Raw genomic sequence first — 12,649 nt, forward strand, 5'->3', positions numbered from 1 at the left:
AAAGGAAGGTTCTGTGTCGCCGCTGACCCAGCCGGTTTTCTCGATCATTCGTGACATGGTCCTCCTGCCTGGTTAATCGCACGAACGGCGTCTGTGTGCGGGTCACCGCCATCCCTCTTCACGACAGCTGGGGGAGGGGGTGCCATCGCTGCCTCCCTTTTAAAGGCCAGGAGACTGAGGCTCGGACAGTTTCGGGAGTTATCCCAGGACCCACGGCTCCGGAAAGGCTGATCAGGACCAGGGCCTCGTGCGGTCTCATGCCACAACTGTTCTCTTTCAGCAACGCCACAGCCTTGCGACCACCTTTTAGACCCTTTCTTTAAGTGAAGGTGACATGCTGGAATCTTATATGTAAGCTTAATCTATCAAAAACGAAAATAAAGGGGCTTCCCTGGTGGCTCAGCGGTAAAGATGCTGCCTGCCAGTGCAGAAGACGCGGGTTCAATCCCTGGTCTGGGAAGACAGCACATGTCCCGGAACAGCTAAGCCCGTGTGCCACAAATACCGAGCCAGTGCTCGAGAGCCCGGGAGCCGCACCCACTGAAGTCTGAGCGCCCTAGAGCCCGTGCTCCGCAACAAGAGGAGCCGCCGCAAGGAGAGGCAGCCGCTGCTCGCCGCAACTAGAGAAAAGCCTGCGCAGCAGCCAAGACCCAGCACAGCCAAAAGCAAATAAATCAAAATTTTTAAAGAACGAAAATAAAAACCAAAACACAGAGTTTTTCTCAGATTGAGGCAGGGATGGCGGGACCCAGAGTCACTCACACCTCCACCCCTTCAACCAGAGCACCGTGAAGAAAAACACCCACAAATCACTGCACAAACCCTTGTCTCCTGTCTCCCTTCCCCCGTGCAGCCGGGTGTCCAGGTAGAACACTGTCATCACCTCTGATCCTCTCTCAACCCCACATCCAGTCAACCGCCAAGTTCTGCCGACCCTTCCCCCCAGACACAGCTCACAAACCCGGGCACTTCTCCTCCTCAGCCCCTGCGTCCCTCCTTCGCAGCTTGGACCGCGGTGGTGGTTCGATCTCCGTGTCGGTGTCGGGACAAAGTCCACGTCCTCCAGGAGACGCTAAGTCCCACAAGGACAGAGGGCCTGTGTCTCTTTTCACAGCCACATCCTCAGACACCAGCACTCGACGGGCACAGAGCCAGTGCCCAGACCGTCAGCATCAGGGATAAAGAACAGAAACCCAGGCACTGAATCAGCCAAGGCGGGGGGACAGTCAGAGGGTGGTTCCAGAAATCTAAGTCATGGATAGTTACTGCAGCTGAGCACAAAACCTAGCTTTACTCTAATTCAGTTCAGTTCAGTTCAGTTCAGTCGCTCAGTCGTGTCCGACTCTCCGCGACCCCATGAATCACAGCACGCCAGGCCTCCCTGTCCATCACCAACTCCCGGAGTACACTCAAACTCATGTCCACAGAGTCGGTGATGCCATCCAGCCATCTCATTCTCCGTCGTCCCCTTCTCCTCCCGCCCCCAACCTTTCCCAGCATCAGAGTCTTTTCCAGTGAGTCAACTCGTCGCATGAGGTGGCCAAAGTATTGCAGTTTCAGCTTTAGCATCAGTCCCTCCAATGAACATCCAGGATTGATCTCCTTTAGAATGGACTGGTTGGATCTCCTTGCAGTATAAAGGACTCTCAAGAGTCTTCTCCAACACCACAGTTCAAAAGCATCGATTCTTCGGCGATCAGCCTTCTTCACAGTCCAACTCTCACATCCATACGTGACCACGGGAAAAACCATTGCCTTGACTAGACGGACCTTGGTTGGCAAAGTAATGTCTCTGCTTTTTAATATACTATCAAGGTTGGTCATAACTTTCCTTCCAAGGAGCAAGCGTCTTTTAATTTCATGGCTGCAATCAGCATCTGCAGTGATTTTGGAGCCCAAAAAAATAAAGTCTGACACTGTTTCCACTGTTTTTCCATCTATTTCCCATGAAGTGATGGGACCAGATGCCATGATCTTTGTTTTCCGAATGTTGAGCTTCAAACCAACCTTTTCACTCTCCTCTTTCACTTTCATCAAGAGGCTTTTGAGTTCCTCTTCACTTTCTGCCATAAGGGTAGTGTCATCTGCATATCTGAGGTTATTGATATTTCTCCCGGCAATCTTGATTCCAGCTTGTGCTTCTTCCAGCCCAGCGTTCCTCATGATGTACTCTGCATATAAGTTAAATAAGCAAGGTGACAATATACAACCTTGACGTACACCTTTTCCTATTTGGAACCAGTCTGTTGTTCCATGTCCAGTTCTAACTGTTGCTTCCTGACCTGCATACAGGTTTCTCAAGAGGCAGGTCAGGTGGTCTGGGATTCCCATCTCTTTCAGAATGTTCCACAGTTTATTGTGATCCACACAGTCAAAGGCTTTGGCATAGTCAATGAAGCAGAAATAGATGTTTTTCTGAAACTCTCTTGCTTTCTCCATGATCCAGCGGATGTTGGCAATTTGATCTCTGGTGCCTCTGCCTTTTCTAAAACCTGCTTGAACATCTGGGAGTTCACGGTTTACATATTGCTGAAGCCTGGCTTGGAGAATTTTGAGCATTACTTTTACTCTAATTGGCAACAGCCAAAACAGAAACCAGAGGTCGCCCGACTCCTGAGAACTGCAGGTGGTGCCTGGGGGTGACCTGGGGCCATCGGAAAGCACCATCCCATCCTTTCTGGCTTCCCTCCCGCTGCTCTCTGCATCCCCAGGGGCCCCCACCTACCCACTCGAACTGCAGCCCCTCACCCGGGACTGACCGTTCTTTTCGGGGTCTCCAAACACCAGCCCACTGGGCATCTGACGACCAGAAGCATCCTGGTTTGCACGTCCCCTCCTCCCACAAAGCTCAGCTGGGCGAGGGCTGCCTCTGATTACGTCCCCAGGCTGACGGCAGCAAGGGCCGATTTCCTGGGGGAAGCCAGAAACCCTGGCATTCCTCCCCACCTTCAGTCACAGTTTCCTCTCAGTTTCCTGTAAATACATTTTCCATGCATCCATCCATCCATCCTCTCAACTCCAAAGCCAGTGCCAGGGCCCAGGGCACAACCATCTCTCTCCCAGCTCCTTGCATCAGCCTCCGTGCACCTCCTCGCTCCCAAGCCATCATCCTTTGGTCCAAAAGATAAAACCAAGGACTTCCCTAATGGTCCAGTGGTTAAGACTTTGCCTTCCGATGTAGGCAGGGAGCAGATTCAATCCCTGATCGGGGAGGTAAGAAACCAAATGACTCACAGCCAAAAAACCAAAACGTGACACAGAAGCAATATTGGAACAAATTCAGTGAAGACTTTAAAAACAGTCCACAGAAAAATAAAATAAAACCAAGTGAATATCCTGCTTCAAGCCCCAGCCACTCCTCAGTTCACTGAGACACCCACACAAGAACAACCAGAGGGCCCAGCGTGGAGCCATAATCACCCCAAACTTGGAAAGCCCGCAAACGCCCGTCACAGGAGATGGACGCCTCTGGTTCATTCGTCCAGAACGCTGTCCAGCAAGGAGACTGGGCCGCGACTCCGTGACCCTCACCACACAATGCTGCCTGAAAGCGAGACCCGAAAGAATGATCATTCCAATCACGTCAAAGAAGACATCGGGCACAGCTGCCCCGAGACGGCCGGCCATGGGATGCGGACACCACCCCCGGGAGCCGCGGACTGGGGAGGAGCTGGACGCACGGCTTCTCCACCCCAGGGGCCAGCCGCGGGATGTGGGAATTTCCCGTGTGGACCCCCAGGCACGTCTCAACAAAACGTGCTCCGAAGGCAAGTCGCCTTCGTGTGCACAAGCTAAACCCACTTGTTAGTTGACATAACGGAAAAGAACACTCCATTTGCGATAGCCAAAGATTGGGATTCCCTGGGCAAGACTGGGACCAACCTTTCCGTGGCTCCCACGCTCTGGAGGCCGGCATGCACAGGCTTCAGGGTGGGCCGGCTTCCGTAGTTGTGGCTCCCGGGCTCCAAGGATTGAACCCACGTCCCCTGTACTGGCAGGTGGTTTCTCCACCACCTAGACCACCAGGGAGGGCCCCGCTGGGGGAATTTAAACTGGAACAATCTGTGCAAGGTGCCTTGGCAACAGTGAGCCAAAGGACGAAGGCCCACTCCTGCTACTGAGCCTCCAAGTTTGGCGTTCACCCCACAAAGATCAGGCTTGGCTTAAGAACCTGGGGCTTCTGCAGCTCAAAACAGGTTGGCTTGGCAGTTTCGCCTGTTTCCAGCCAACCAAACCAGGCACGATGTGTTGCATGATCCGTCAGCAAGGACTCTCACTGCAGGCCTGTGTGTCACAGCAAGGGATGGGGAGTCCTGACATCACAAATGCTCATAAATAGGGGCGGCCAGGGAGTGCTATGCTGCTGTAAAAAAGGAATGGGGACATCTTCAAGGTGCTAGTATGAAAAGAAGTCCCCCAGAGCATGACTAAGAGAATGAAAGCTGACTTCAGCGTGTGTACAGTATCCTTCCTTTTATACTCAAGTAGGAAAGGTGGCTCAGACAGTAAAGGATCCACCTCCAACGTGGGAGACCTGGGCTCGATCGCTGGGTGGGGAAGATCCCCTGGAGGAGGGCATGGCAACCCACTTTTGCCTGGAGAATCCCCATGGACAGAGGAGCCTGGCGGGCTGCAGTCCATGGGGTCTCAAAGAGTCGGACACGACTGAGCCACTGAGCATGAACACAGGAAAGTGTAGGGACGTCCCTGGCGCTCCACTGGTTAACACACCACCTTCCAACGCAGGGGGTGTCGGTTGGATCTCGGGTCAGGGAGCTAGGATCCCACATGCCTCGCAGCCAAAAACACAAAAGGTAAAACAGAAGCAACATTGTAACAGGATCAATAAAGACTTTTAAAAACTAAAGTAGGAAAGTGTAAGTGTGAATATATATATGTGTGTGCATGCACATTTGCATATATGCATATGCAAATATGCAAATACATTTCTATACAGATACACATACATACACATTTGCTCTTTTCTACACAAAATCACCCTGGAAGGGTACTGGCGCTAAGTCGTCGCTTCTAGGAAGGCGAATGAGTGGAAGGCGTCCTTTTACCTACATTCTTGCGCTCAGGTCACAGATCACCTAGCCAAACATGCGGGGAGATTCGAAGAAGGGAAGGAGAGGAAGCCAGCCCCAGCCCCCACCTCACTCGGGGACCCGCAGAGACACTCACCAGGGCGCGTAGGAGGCCGCTATGAAGAAATAGATGACCATGCGGTCCGACATGTGCAGACAATGCTCTACCGTCCTGCAGCAGAGAAGGCGGGTGATGGAGGCCCAACCTGGACAAACAGGCTTTGGGGTGGGGGCCTGGACGCAGGGCTGATGAGCCTCCATCCAGCCACGACCCCTTGGGCCTCAGTGTCCCCCCATCTGCGAGTGACCAAGGCAGTGCTTTACCAGCCAGGCTCCCTGTCACCCCAGGGGCCGAATGGAGACACCTCGGGGCTCCCGTGAAGGACCCTCCTCCCCCGACATCCTCCTCTTCTACTTTAATAAAAGCAACTGTGCATTCTGTTTCACATTCTGGGCTTTTCGAAAGATTTCAAATGATAAAAAATTCAGTAGTTTAAAAAAACACAGACCCACGACAGACAGAGAGGACCGCAGTCTGCAAAACACAGACTGACAGACGTGGAGAAGAAACCGGCGGCGAGACAGGGCAGGCGACGAAGAGACACGAACCGTTACATTCAACACAAGCTACAAGGGGGCTCCCCGGCGGACCAGGGAGAGGGAAGGGGAGCGGCGAGACGGGGCAGGCGACGAAGAGACACGAACCGTCACATTCAACACAAGCTACAAGGGGGCTCCCCGGCGGACCAGCGGGTAGGACTGGGTGCTTTCACTGCAGTGGCCTGGGTTCAATCCCTGGTCAGGGAACTAAGATCCCGCATGCCTTGAGATGTGGCTAAATAAACAAATACTGAGAAATAAAACACAATAAAAAAAAGCTACAAGGACATATCACACAATACGGGGAATATAGTTTTGCAGGAACTATAAAGGGAATATAATCTTTAAACAGCTGTGAATCACTAATTGCACACCTGTAACTTATGTATCAATTATACTTCAATTGAGCAATGAAAAAAATTCAACTATACTCAATATTTTTAACAACCTATATGGGAAAAGAATCTGAAAAAGTATATGTGTGTGTGTGTGTGTGTGTGTGTGTAACTGAATCACTTTGCCATACCCCTGAAAGTAACACAAGATTTTAAACCAACTACGCTTCAGTTAAAAAAAAATAAAAATGAACTAAGAAATACACACTCAATAGAAGCACAGAAAGCAGAAGAAAACATGGAAAATTAAACAGGTATGAATTTTATTTCAGTCTCTTTTCATTAAACCAGCAAACCTAGGTGCCCCTGAAGACCCTCTGGCTTCTGGTATTCCAGTTCAGGTCCAAGTTCCGGAGCCAGAAGGCCTGGGTCCGGATCCCAACCCGACCATGAAGAAACGATGACCCTGAGCAAGTACTTGCCCTCCCCGGCCTCAGCTCCCTCATCTGTGAAACAGGGAGGGGTACTGGCATCCTACCATGGGGTGAGGATGAAGGGGGTCAGGACTTAGCACCACGCAAAACAGGAAGTGCTCATAAACGTCACCTGTTTCCACTATGACCTCACCTTCAAGAGCAGACTGCATCCCTTAATACGTCTGGCCAGGATGGTGCAGCCTCCAAAGCGGTCCCCAAGGAGCCCCGCCTCCTGGCCCTCACACCCTCGTGCAGCCCTTCTCACGACGAGTACAGCAAACGCGTGGACCCAATGCAAGGTTGCACAAGTGCCGGTGTGTGGTTTCTGAGGCTGACAACCTCCGCCTTATTCTCTTGGATCACTAACTACAGAGGGGAACAAGCCACGGGGCTGTGGAGAGGTCCACGTGGGAAGAACCAAGTACCCCCCAAGGATCCAGCACCGTTACGCCAGCCCTGCAAGGCAGCAGCCTCAGAAGTGGCTTCTCCAGCCTCTGGAAGCCCTGGCAGCATCTTGACCACATCAGCAACCTTGGACCGGAACCACACAGCGAAGCTCCCCAATACCTGCCTCTCTGAAGCTTAGAGAGGATTGGAGTTTATCATTATTTGAAGTCTCCGTGATTCAGGATAATCTGTTACTCGGCAGTAGATAACTAAAAACAAACTGTGATTCAGTCTGGTCACTCAGCCCTCTAAATGGCCAGTGTTTTGTATCTGACGCTGCGCTAACTGCATGTCTCCCAGAAATACACGGAGTAACAACAGCTGACATGTACAGGGCACATTCTGTAATCAGAGCACCGCGCAAAGCTCTTAAGCATGACCTCTTTAATCCCAGCTAGGGGGGCAGGGGCCATGATCTCATTCACCACATCCCAGATGACACTAAAGAGCAGCACAGTCACACCACCGGTAAGTGGGCCCCACACCCAGGGACCAGTGTCTTTAGAAGGAAAAGGAGAGGGGGACTGGGGCACGCAGATGCACAGAAGGAAGGCCTGTGGAGTGACACTGCCGCGAGCTGGGGAGCCACGGGAACCGCCAGAAGCTGCAACAGGAAATACAGGGTCCTCCCCTGCAGACGTGGCCCCACTGACTCGCTGATCTCAGACTCTGGCCTCCTAGACCGTAAGCGGCTAAGTTCCTGTTGTTTCAGGATGCTCCGTGTGTGGGAATTCGTTACAGAAGCCACAGGACTCTCACACAGTGGGGTCCACCGGGACCCACGGGAAGAATGCGGACAGGACTGGTGGGATACAGCAGAGTCACGGGGCTTCTGGGGGGCAGGCGGGGCACTGGACATGGGGAGCAGTGATCACTGCAGCTGCTGCAATGGACCAGAGCGTCCCCTTACTCTGTGGGGGCCCTGGAGTCCTGGAATCAGTTCTGGCTTGGACACAACCAGCAATGTGACCTTAAGCATGTCCCGTCACCTTCCAAATTCAGAGTCATCATCCACAGGAACCGGGATTCTGTAAAGTGCAACGGGGATGAGCCCTGGGATGTCTCAAAGAAGCCGGTGACAAAGGGCAGAAGCACCCCAAGTGTCAGTAACAGCTGAATGGATAAACGAAGCACGGTCCAGCCACACAGTGAGAAGGAAGGCGATTCTGACACCTGCTGTGACGAGGGTAAACTCTGCAAACGTTACGCTCACAAAAGGGTAAGTAGCATAGGATCCCACTTACATGCGTGCACAGAGCAGACAGCTCATAGAGACAGAGAGCAGAAGGGCGGTGCCGGGGGCTGGGAGGACATGGGGAGTCAGCGTTTAATGGAGACAGGACCTCGGCTTGGGAAGATGAAAATATTCAGCAGATGGATGGTGCTGATGGTTGTACAACAGCGTTAATGTGCTTAATGCCACTGGATGGTACACTTGGAAACGGTCAGGATGGTAAATTTTACACCACGCATATTTACCACAAAACAAATCAAAATTAAAATCCAGGCCGCTAATGCCTACACTGCAGAATTCTGAGAGAGATCCAAAGTGACAGCTGCAGAGTGTCCGGAACCTAGGGGTGCCCAGAAACGGGCCGTTACTGTGACAGTTAAGGGTCCCTCATAACAACCCTGAGAGTGAGGGGCTTGCTCTTCCCGCTGCTCAGAGGGGAGCAAACGAGGCTTCTGAGGGTGAGGGGGTGGCCCGGGGGGACTCAGCCCCACCGGCCTGAAGCAAATGTTTCACAAGGCCTTCCATCCTGGGCCCCTCTCTGCTCAGCCAAGCACAGCCCGCGGCATCTCGCCTCCCCCTCGGCCCGCCGTGGGGCCCAGCCCTGGTGGCCCCACCGCGCACATGCCCCCACCCGTGGGCTGGGCAGCAGGTACCTGAGGTGGCTCTTCTTCCAGGAGATGGTGTGGAACATGGTGGACACCACGAAGAGCCCGCAGAGCCCGAGGCCGTAGATCCAGGCGGAGATGGCCTCCCAGTCGTCGTCCGACAGGAAGTAGAGGTTGGAGCTGCCGAGGATGCTGGGGATGATCCAGAGCTGGAAGCGAGGGAGGGAGGGTGGTGCTGCAAGGCCGGCCTCTGGAGCGGGGGCCAGGCAAGTGCAGAGCCCCCCGAGCGACCCCCAAGCGTTTTCCCCAGACCTGCACTGCCCCACAGGATTCCCGTGGTGGAGGGAAGTTTCTAGACCTGCACTGTCCAGGATGGGAGCCTCCAAGCCCACACAGCTACCGAGCACGAGAAATGCAGCTTGTACCACTAAGGACCTGCCGTTTTCATTTTCCTTCATCTTAACTGGTTTCAACTTTGAATCCAACAGCTACACCAGGACAGAGGTCACAACCATACTGATGGCACAGCTCTAGACAATGGAGCGGTAAAACAGGAAGCCAAGATCTCCCGTCTTCAGGACGCATCTCTGGCCACTGTCCCCATCCTTCATGTCCACCACTCACCCGGCCTCGAGCACCCTAAGCGGACCATGATGCTTCACACTGCCGCGCTGTAGCCCACAGGGTTCTCCCCAAAGACGTCCCTCCCCACGACGTCTACCTGGAAAACTCACTCTTCAAATCCTGGTTTATCCATTGGTTCCTCTGAGAAGTCTCAGAGTTCTCCAAAGCACCGGGCAGCGGGGCTGGGGGTGGGGTTGGGGGGTGGTACAAGATCTCCAAAAGAGTTTGTCTAATTCTGTGTGTTGCTGCTGCTGCTGCTAAGTCACTTCAGTCGTGTCCGACTCTGTGTGACCCCATAGATGGAAGTCCACCAGGCTCCCCTGTCCCTGGGATTCTCCAGGCAAGAACACTGGATTGGGTATTCTGTGTGTTAGGAGCCCTCATTTTGGAGACAGACTCTACAGCAGCTCCAGCCGACAGAACTACTTAATACAACGCAGGTGGCACAGCAAAGTTTAATTATTTTTTTAATGTATTTACTTGGCTGTGCCGAGTCTTAAGTCGCGGCACCTGGTATCGTCCATCCTTATTGCAGTGTGCAGGATCTTTAGTTGCAAACTCTTAGCTGCGGCATGTGGGATCTAGTTCCCTGACCAGGGATCGAACCCGGGGCCCCCTGCGCTGGGAGCATAGAGTCTTAGCCACCGGGCCACCAGGGAAGTCCCAGCACAGGTACTTTTAGATTTTCTAGTAGCCACATTTTAAAATTGAAAAAATACATAGGTGAAACTGACTTTATTAATATATTTTGCTTAGTCCGATATATCCAAAGTATCCTTTCAACACGTCATTAATATAAAAAGAACTAAGAATATCTTGCATTCTTTTTTTCACGCTGAGTCTTCAAAAGCTGCCGTGTAGTCGACACTCACAGCACACCTCAGTTCAGACGTGCCGTATTTCAGCTGCGGGAGGCCAGTGGCTACGAAGCTGGACAACGTAGGTCCGGATCTTCGTAAGATCCTCAGAGGGGCCCAAAGGCTTAAGGACCGCTGCCCAGAGCAGGATTTCGTGGGGGAGATGGCAAGTATTCCAGCCCCCAGGAACAGCATGTGCAAAGACATTGGGTTGTGCCTTCTAGTTTGGAAACAGCGGGTGGGATTCAGGATGCTGGCGCCTGGAGGCAAGATCACGGCACGGGGAGGTGGGCCCACACTCAGGCTAAGACCTGTCTCTGGGAGCTTCTACCGAGCCTGGACGCTGTACCAGGTACTAGGGAGCCACTGAAGGTTCTTAAGGCCAAAGAGAGGCACGCTCAGAGCCACAGTCCCACTTATCCACTTGACCTTCCCTCAGGATCCCCCTGCCTCTTCCGGGGCTGCGGAAGAAGGCCTGAGGGGCAAGCCCCCTCGGGTCAACGCTGCGGGATGGGAACACTGACTTCAAGGGCCACGGCTGCCTCCCGGCCCCTCCTGTGGCTCTCAGCCCCCCAGACTCACAGCGTGGGTGGCACAGTTGGCAGCATGCTCGTATTCCGTGGGCTGGTACCTCCTGTGGGCAGGAACCCTGTGGTTCATGAACCTGGGGGGAGACACACAATGCCTGGGAGCTGGGCCAAGGCAGCCGGCAGCAGCCCCGGCCACAGAGCCCAGGGGCCCCCAGCCCTGCTGGTGGGGACGGCCCGCCTCCGCCTCCCTCCCCTCCCCTCACTCCCTCTATTACACCTTTTTTGGACGATCCAGCATTTTGAACCGAATCCACAAAGTCACACTTGCTAAATAACAGGTTGCAGGAAATTCCCCGACAGTCCAGTGAGTAGGACACTATGCTCTCACTGCTGAGGGCCCAGGTTCAATCCATGGTCGGGGAACTAAGATCCTGCAAGTCGTGAAGTATGGCTAAAATATTAATAAATAAATAAATCTTGGGGTGTAGCATGCTCTTTCAATTCCTATTTTTAATTTTCTTTATGCGTCACAGACACACGGTATATAGCTCCCCAGGGTGCAGTTTCCTTTCCCACGCCCTAGAAAGGTGGCTTCACGCCCCTTCCCCGGAGCACCACCCCTCAAGGAACCCACCCCCTGACCCACACACACTGTCACTGTAGATTAGTCTTGCCAGTTCTTGATTTTCACACAGCACACACCCTCTGGGTCTGGCTCCTTGCACTCAGCGTGACTTTTGTCAGATGCAGTAATTGGTTGCTTTCATTGCAATAGAGTATTTTGCCAGGTGAGCAAACCACAATTCATTTATCCCATCTATTGGAGGTGGACGCTCCAGTTTGAGGCTGTTATGGTAACTCTGCTGTGAGCATTCATGGTAGGGAACATATGCACTCATTTCTGCTGGGCATTGATCCACAGGTGGAACGGCCAGGTGACTTTATCTTGACAGTAAACATTCCTTTTTAGAAAACTATTTTGGCCACATGCGGGATCTTCCGTCCCCAACCAGGGATCAAACCCGTGGCCCCTGCAGTGACTGTGCAGAGTCCTAATCATCGCACCACCAGGAAAAGTGAAAGTGAAAGTCGCTCAGTCATGTTCGACTCTTTGCGACCGCGTGGACTATACAGTCCATGGAATTCTCCAGGAAAGAATACTGGAGTGGGTGGCCTTTCTCTCCTCTGGGGGATCTTCCCAACCCAGGGATCAAACCCAGGTCTCCCAGAAGTACCAATGAGAAATATTCCTGATGTTCTGGTGTCTTTAGAGACTCTTCCAAGCCCCACCCCCGCCTCTGTCCGCCCCAGTCTCTGGCCTGCTCCTCACAGGAGCTCCACCGGCCCACCGAGCCATCATGACCCCTGCTTTCCGGAGAGGACGCTCCAGGGCAGAGTCAGGAAGCGACATCACCCAGGTGGGGCGGGACGCTGCACCTGACCGACAGGGCTCCCCATAGGCATCTCCAGGTCAGGCTGGCAGCGGGGTGCGGGCTGGGGTGAGAGATGCCAACACCAGGCTCTCAGGCGGCGGGCAGGACCTCCCCGGCTCACTCGGGCAAGTGGGCCGTTCACCTTGGACGCTGCCAAGAATCGTCCACCAGGTGGGGTTAAACTCCACTTAAACACCAAAACCAACCCCCCACCCCAGGAACCCGATTACTACTGGAAAGACCCACAAACATGAGAAATGAGGGTATGGTTCAGAACAAAGGGCTCAATGCAGTACAGAGCACAGAGCACCTATAAAGCACCGCTGGATGCTGTGTCCATGCTAGGTGTGGGAGGCTCCCCTGTGGTCCAGCAGTGAAGGCTCTGCCCTCCCAATGCGTGCTGGGCGTGGCCCACTCA

At 53.3% G+C, this 12,649-nt stretch overlaps 1 protein-coding gene across 1 annotated transcript in view; it reads right to left on the minus strand.

The window, feature by feature from the left end:
- MMD2 (monocyte to macrophage differentiation associated 2) overlaps nt 1-12,649 on the minus strand; it is a 70,858-nt gene that overhangs the window by 4,809 nt on the left and 53,400 nt on the right. Inside the window, exons 2-4 of the mRNA XM_088833077.1 lie at nt 10,851-10,932; nt 8,836-8,996; nt 5,188-5,262 (exon numbers count right to left, since the gene is read on the minus strand). Of these exons, the coding sequence (XP_088689203.1) occupies nt 5,188-5,262; nt 8,836-8,996; nt 10,851-10,928 (314 nt within the window). The 5' untranslated portion in view covers nt 10,929-10,932. The remainder of the gene's footprint in view (nt 1-5,187; nt 5,263-8,835; nt 8,997-10,850; nt 10,933-12,649) is intronic.

The sequence above is a fragment of the Moschus berezovskii genome, chromosome 27 (genome assembly GCF_049115385.1).
Source record: "Moschus berezovskii isolate FMDL1 chromosome 27, NW_MosBer_1.0, whole genome shotgun sequence".
Taxonomy (NCBI): domain Eukaryota; kingdom Metazoa; phylum Chordata; class Mammalia; order Artiodactyla; family Moschidae; genus Moschus; species Moschus berezovskii.